Below are 7,500 nucleotides of genomic sequence, written 5' to 3' on the forward strand. Positions count from 1 at the left end.
CATCTTATTTGATTTGCTTTCATTTTAAGAGCTTAAAATAAAAAGAAAATGCTGTTTGTTAATATAAACATACAAGGTTATTACATGGTGTTGCCTGTAAGATTGTTTTTAGTCAGCAATCATTAATAATATTGATATTTCCTAAACCTGACAGACTTTGTTCACTTTTTTGTTATATCTATCAAAGACTGGTATATGGCAGCCACAAAAGAAACTGTATGATGAAATAAAAACTTTCAAAGATTTAGGGTTAATTTCTTTTTACCCCTAGCCTTAAATTATGAAAAGATTTTTTTTTTCTAAACAATTGTACTCACACAATAGAAGAATTATTTAGATGGATCCAGATATTCACACTAGATGAAGTTCCAACAGAATCTAGTATATTTGCATTCTTAGTCATTAGAAATGTCATTTCAATTACAGATAGATATAATTTCTAATATTAATATTACTACTTGGCATAATTATTCCCATTACTTACTTCCTTGATATGAACTTTTTACAATAAGTGTAGTTAAATATTTTTAGTATAAACAAAGAATGAACAACAAAAATTGAGAAGTGAAGTGTGGTAGAAAGACGGCAAGTTTTAGTATTTAACCCATTCACGCCGGGTCACAATGCTGGGGTTTTCGAACGCATAGGCCTAACGCCTCGGGATTCTCGGGTGCACTAGCTGCAAGCCTGGGCTGTCCGCTCACTCACCCCAAGTGCCGGCCTTGGCCAAATATCTCGTCACCGGCATCTGACGCAAAAACCACAAAACGTGTCAGCACGTCATTTGGCGCGAATGGGTTAAGCACAAAATTTTATGCTGAACACTTCTTCCTATAACTTTGTTTCTACAATATAGCAAGGGCTCTTGTCTCTTTTCTCAGTCTGATCTTTCTTCCCACTAAGATTTATGCTGAACAAGTTTTTTCTTTCTTTCCATGCTCCCTCCATTCTTACCTCTGGCACCTTCATTGTTTTTTTATTGGCTTATCCTCTTCTCATTCTGTTTGGTGACCAAGCTAACAAAGGTAACTTGAATGCTTTTATTCGTAGTTAGACATACTACAGGTATTTTCTGCCACTTTTTTTGTCATCTTTCCCCTACTTGATTCAACTTTACTCTATCTTACGAGATAATATTTAATTCATCTATCCCTTCTCCACTCCTGCTCATAGCTTCTGTTTTGCCTACATTTACATTCATTCCTACTCTTTCTAATCTTATCTTCAGCTCCAAGAATCATTGTTACACACAAACATTCCTCTACTGTAGTAATAAGGTTGGAGGCAGGTAACAGTCCCCATAGTTCTTACAGCCATATCCCTTTTCATTTTTCCTCCGTGGTCTTCTTCATCTTCTCGGTCGTATCCCAAGTCGCAATGATTTTGCACTGTCCATACGTATTTTGCCATGTGGAGAATAGTTAACTAATGGTAGTGTACAAAATTTAATTAAGTAGTGTCCTTTGCACCTTACAACAAAGTATCAATATGATGAACATGACAAAAGGCGAAGGACTAGGGATACAGCTATAAATCTAGCATGAGTGTATCAAGCACAGTGGCAAATATTAATGGATTTATTTAAACCTTGATGCAAGCTTACTTCAACAGTTGCAGTTTCAATACCCTAGTTACATTTGGGACAATGTAGCTGTACATAACACAAAAAGAGTATCTTTCAGAGAAATGAAACATTCATGATTTTCATCAATATATTTATAATTGCTTAACATTATGGAATACTTGTGTAGGAGATTTACAGTAGCTATTATTTTTCCTTTCTTTTCTTTAAATTCTACTGTATCAGAGTGGATCTATATATCAATTTATATGTCTCATTTTCAATAAAGAAATATGCTAGTCTTATAATTTTCAGAGGAAAAATCTTCATTTTTTAGCTTGTCTCCATTGCAGTGTCAGTACCTGTAAAATAGAAAAAGAAATATTACATATCACTCGCCACTGCTATTCATCACTTGCTATTTACCTATTCTGTAACATAATATATAGTTAATCAGGTTATCTGCCTTTTAGCAATGTATGAATAGTGCTTAACACCAGACTTCAGTGTTTATGTACAATCAAATGCATGTGAGTCATCAGCTAAGGATCATACCTTCATCAAACATAAATTCATCTTCATATTCTTTGAGGAACTTCTGTGATCGCTGTTCATCAATAAAAAGTTGGTAAACCTTCTTAACATCCATAATTGCAATCTGAAAAAGAAATGATTACTTCTTATACACCTGTAATTAATTCTGAATGCTCTATAATGTGAATTTGAGTACCACGAAATGCTACATTGGGTTACATTAGAAAAGTAAATATCACTATTACTATGTTAAATTGATAATACTTAGGTTCCTGGACTTTCTTTTCAATTATGATAATTGAAAATAATGAAAAAGAAATATTTGCAAGCAAATGTAAAAAAATAATTATCTCAAATTTGTGATAAAGAAAAGAATCTCACCTGTTTTTCTTTCCTCTTCATGGCTGCCAGATTAGCCAAGGTAATGAGCTGGATGGCATAACGAAGAGAGGTTTCAACGCCTATTTTGGTCAACACCACCAGTGCGTCGTCCTGAATTTCACAGTCCTCTTCTTCACACCTATGGAAGACAATTATTTTTCCCTTATAGAGTACAATATTTCAGAGAAGGCTAGGGGGCAAAATTATCAAAAAGCAAGCAATCAAGAAAAGAAAGAAAGAAAGAAAGGAAGAAAGAAAAAAAAAATCTAAAAAGATCATCAACACAAACCTAATCTTCAAAATTTCCTTGATCTCCTTCTCCTGATATGGTGTTGTCTTAATAATGATCATTCTGTCCAGCATGTCGATCGGAATGCCATGAGGCGAGAGGTTGCGCGTGCCTCTGATGCGAGTGATTCCACGGTTTGTGGCCACAATCACCACTGGAGCCATGTCGTCTTCCAGGGCTCGGTTGATGAAGGAGAAGCACTCGATGTCCAACATGTGTACCTGAGGATAAATTGTTGTTGATATTGGAAACTAAGATATAAAAGATACTTGTGATAAAAGGAGTAATAGAAACAATATATGACTTGTTTTACAAATATTCACATATCAGGAAAATATAAAATGAACTTCATTATGACTGACCTTACTCTAAGATTCAAAATTACAGATTTATCCTCAATTAAGATTCAAAATTATAGACTTATCCTAAATAAAGATTCACAAATATAGATTTATCCTCAAAGTAGTCTAACCTCATCAATGAAGAGAACTCCTGGAACCAGCTCAGCCTTGCCTTCCTCACGCCATTCAGCTACCTTTGCATTGATTTGTTGTCTTACTTCACCTTTTATTTCACCTGTGTCACCTGGAAAAGGAGAAAGAGGGGAAAATAATAGAAATAATAAAGCAAAAGTTTCTGGAATTTTTATGCCTTTTAATAACCTGTAAATATCCACAATCTGAAATGAACATATACATGAACAATAATATATGAGTTAAATATAAAACACCAACAAATTTTTTTTACTTCTAAGACAATATCATTAAGTTTACTCAACCTACCTGAGAAGAGCGCCATGAAGCCTTGTGTACGGTTGTTGATGACATCAATTTCGTGCAACGTGACTGTGTGTACAACCTCCTTTCTTTTCTGTAGCTCACCTTCTGGACACTGTACAAACCTGTAAAATTGAGTTCAACATTTACTAGAAAGGCACGCACCTTGCTACTATCTTTGGCATCTAAACAGTCATTTCCATAATCTAGTTTCATTAACCCACACAGGACGGGTGGTACAGCATGTGTACCGCGCATTCAAAAGCCCAGTTGCCGGGCGGCACCGCTTGTGCATTCAGGCTTTTCATATTTATAATAATAAATCCCGCCCCCCGGCATTTGGACATTCAAGGCTAGAATTCCCCCGTCGGGAATGGGTTAATAATAATAATAATAATAATAATAATAATAATAATAATAATAATAATAGTAATAATAATAATAATAAATATTTTCTCAACAACTATGTATATATCTCACCTTGTTTGAGGGCCTGTGGCATCATAGTCTCGGGCTCGTGTGAAAGACCTTCCCAGCTTTGTGATCTTGCCAGTGGCCTTATCAATGGTGATTACATCTCCAGCTTGAACCTGATGATTTCAAGGTGACTTTTAGTAAACTAGCGACAGGGAAAAATACAGTACATGCTAATATTACTTGAGCAACATCATCATCCACAAGTTCTCAGAGAAATATCAATATTGGATACAATGAACATATATGCAACATATATTCACATCTAAGAAAATAGAGAACAAACTAATGTGATATGACATCGTATAACGATTTTAATGGAGTTAGACAATAGTTACTGAAGCTGCTAATCCAAGAATTTACCACTTAGAAATCTGTTTTCAATTAACAATGTTAGAATTCCTAAATATTCAAATACAAATAAGAAAACCACTATCATCATTAGAAAAAAAAACAACTTTAGAAATGCAATTAATTAAGAAATACAATGTACAATTATACTGGAAAAAATAACACTATCACTGATTATTATAACACTATAAAGCATCGGTGTACTTTCATAAGTCTGTTTCCAAAAATTGCACAAATCTTGAATTCCAACTATAATAAAAGCTTACCTTCTCCTTTGTGAGAGCCTCTATGAGCTTATTGCCAAGATCATAAATAGTTTCCATTTCTGTGGTCTTGAGGGTGAGCTTCCCAACCTTGGCTCCTGTTCCAGTGGCCGGCCGGTCAATCTGCACCTCCACAACCTCTCCTTCAATTATTTCTGTTTCTTCCTTGATGCGCACACCGATGGATCGTCGGAAAGCTTGTGTTAACACCTCGGTCTTTGACATTCCCAAGCTGTGGTATAATAATCATCATAGGTAAGAGAAACAAATAAATGCAACTTTCCCTTTTTGATTATATCTAAAAATGGTGACTGGTTAAGCCCAACTCACACAAAAATATGTTCTATGCCTATATTCATATTTTCATTCATAGAAATTAACTACCAACTTATCCTCTTCCGCATTTTCTACATGGTTCAGGTTAATGGCATGACAGGTAAGTATTCCAAGAACAATATAACCTCATGAATAAATATCAAAAGACCAAGAGAAATAAACTCAGTACTTGCCTGTAAATCTCCGAAGCCGAGACAGCAGTGAAAGGGGTGTCTGGACCTAAGGACTGAGCCAGACCATTGGCTATGGCAGTTTTGCCTGTGCCAGGCTGACCAGCAATGAGGACTGCCTGACCTGCTAGCTTGCCTTCCTTTACCATGTTGTGAACCACACCAGCAGCTCGTCTTGCCTGTGGAAGACAAGACATCATTGCAGGATCAGTGACTAACTATGAATGTAGTCATGGTAACATTTCAAGAATAAGAAATATATTCATCATAAACACAATACACCAAACTAAATAAAATAAGATACAACATTTAAGCATACTCAACCTACCTTAATCTGCCCAACCATGCCTTGGGCCGAGGGCTTTGGAGTGAGCTCATCTGTGAGGCCCAATCCTCTGATGTGGGAATGAGCTCCAATGCGCTCAATTCTAGTAACCTCATGTTCCTCACTTGTTAGACTAACCTGTAAGGTAAATGAAAGATGAAATTAACCTATTGCATACGGGTTTCATGACACACGTGACGCAGGAGCTTTAGCCTAACGATGGGCATCATGATGTACACGACATTCGGGGATTTTGCATCATTGAAATATTTTATTGTGCTATGAGTAAGGAGCGAGTGAGGATGACTATTACAGTCCTAACTACTATAATTACTATAATATTAAGCAAACCTAACATCCAAAACTTAGATGGCACCACTCTTCTAGCACCAGCAGGAGAGAAAGCCTTGAATGGCATTCATCCACGGTCTCTAGCAAGATCTATCTTTATGGAGCGATGACACAGAGCAAGTTACCAACCTCTTGCTCTAAAGTAACTCCAATGAAGGATGTGAAAGCAGAACAAGAAGAGGAAGGTGACTCAAACCATACCCAGTATTTAAAATGTGCCCCTGTGCCAGTATGGATATCTTGTACTATGGCACTCACAGTCATAAGCATAGGTTTCCTTCCTCTTCCCTACCTCTTCATGTTATCTTCATTGTAGATGGTTATATGTTTCAGATTTGTTCATGAAAAAAATAAACATTCCTTTTTGTCCTCCCATAAAAAAAACAATACTTCTATCACAATGAGTATAAAGAAAAGCATGAGCTGATATGGATCTTATACTACAATATTAGTCAACAGCAGCATTGATAGTGCCTGAAACATATGTCTATCAATATAATAAAATGCACAAAAAATAAAACACAAAAGTGGCTCTAGTTTTACAATGAGTGACTGAAATAGTGGGAAAAGTCAAAGTATGTTGTAGGAAGCTGCCTCGCTCTGCAATAAAACCATCCTGGAGAATCAGCATGTGAATCTACCACCATCCACAATAGGTTAATACCAACACTAATTATAATAATATCATAACATGCCGTCTACATATGGCAAAGTCTCCAGTTAGGATACTGTGGTTTACAAATATTACTGGTATTGTATTGCCCCTATAGACTGGCCCAAAGGCCTAGTTGATGTACAATATTTACATATTCATGTTTTCATGGAAATTATCTCTGAAGTCCAACCCATCTCAATATTTAGCCGTAAATTTCCCCTTTACAGCCACGTTAGCGCTTTTAAATAACAGTGGCCTGTTTTCCTGCCTCTCTTTCGGTGTGAATGGAGTTACCTAGAGTTACCTAGTATATTTGGTACTGTATGTACGGCATCTTCCAGCCACAAGGATTAAGAGTTACTGCCCCCTACCCCCTACCCCCCCCACCCTACATCCCCATTCCAAACCTCACCTGGCCTTCTGTGTGTCTGAGTTTCTTCTCCTCCCATCTAATCCTCCCCCTACCCCTCCTTCAAGTCACCCGAGGCTGTTATACCCATCGTGCCAAACCCTCCCCCCTGCCCTTGGACTCCCTCCTCTCCCTTCATGTAGCTGCCTCCTTGCCAGACTGAAGTGCATGAGACATTATTTTGTAATTTATCTATACATCAATACATGATTTATTACAGAGTAAATTATGATACATATATGTTTTACTGCATTATAACAGTTTTATCTACATGTTCTTGATTTTTTCCCCCCCATTTTCTTCAATAAACTCGGAATACCTTTTACACTCTTGATGCTCCTATTTTTGTTAAATATTTGATATACCAGCACAAGACACATTTTCTAGTGGGTAAAATCAAGCTTTTCAAATGATAGACCAGATCTTTATCTGGTATAAAAGGCATAAAACAATATGATGGACAAAAACACATCAAAAGTCACAAGTATTCATTGTTAAAAGGCAATGAAAAGCCACAACCTGAGAAGAATCCCGACAGACAGGTTCCATGGCTAAGTCTCCGAGCACTTGCCGTGACTAATTCCAGCTTGACCTCACAATAAACAACAAAATAACTGTGTAGTAA

The 7,500-nt window shown here is 36.5% G+C and overlaps 2 protein-coding genes across 3 annotated transcripts in view; one reads left to right on the forward strand and one right to left on the reverse strand.

The window, feature by feature from the left end:
* Hibch (3-hydroxyisobutyryl-CoA hydrolase) overlaps window positions 1-247 on the forward strand; it is a 26,919-nt gene extending 26,672 nt beyond the window's left edge. For both annotated transcript variants that reach the window (XM_086551307.1, XM_043019126.2), the window contains one exon: window positions 1-247. This exon is cut by the window's left edge and continues 923 nt beyond it. The gene's annotated coding sequence lies outside the window, so the exon portion shown is untranslated.
* Window positions 248-1,698: 1,451 nt separating this feature from the next.
* The window catches only part of rept (RuvB-like helicase 2 rept), a 6,761-nt gene continuing 959 nt past the window's right edge, over window positions 1,699-7,500 (reverse strand). The window contains exons 2-11 of the mRNA XM_043019132.2: window positions 5,464-5,598; window positions 5,139-5,314; window positions 4,633-4,861; window positions 4,022-4,131; window positions 3,548-3,666; window positions 3,238-3,350; window positions 2,766-2,986; window positions 2,477-2,615; window positions 2,117-2,219; window positions 1,699-1,923 (exon numbers count right to left, since the gene is read on the reverse strand). Coding sequence (XP_042875066.1) covers window positions 1,895-1,923; window positions 2,117-2,219; window positions 2,477-2,615; window positions 2,766-2,986; window positions 3,238-3,350; window positions 3,548-3,666; window positions 4,022-4,131; window positions 4,633-4,861; window positions 5,139-5,314; window positions 5,464-5,598 — 1,374 coding nt within the window. The 3' untranslated portion in view covers window positions 1,699-1,894. The remainder of the gene's footprint in view (window positions 1,924-2,116; window positions 2,220-2,476; window positions 2,616-2,765; window positions 2,987-3,237; window positions 3,351-3,547; window positions 3,667-4,021; window positions 4,132-4,632; window positions 4,862-5,138; window positions 5,315-5,463; window positions 5,599-7,500) is intronic.

This window comes from Penaeus japonicus, unplaced genomic scaffold (genome assembly GCF_977035675.1).
Source record: "Penaeus japonicus unplaced genomic scaffold, GWHDUDI00000001_assembly GWHDUDI00000025, whole genome shotgun sequence".
NCBI classification, from domain to species: Eukaryota; Metazoa; Arthropoda; class Malacostraca; order Decapoda; family Penaeidae; genus Penaeus; species Penaeus japonicus.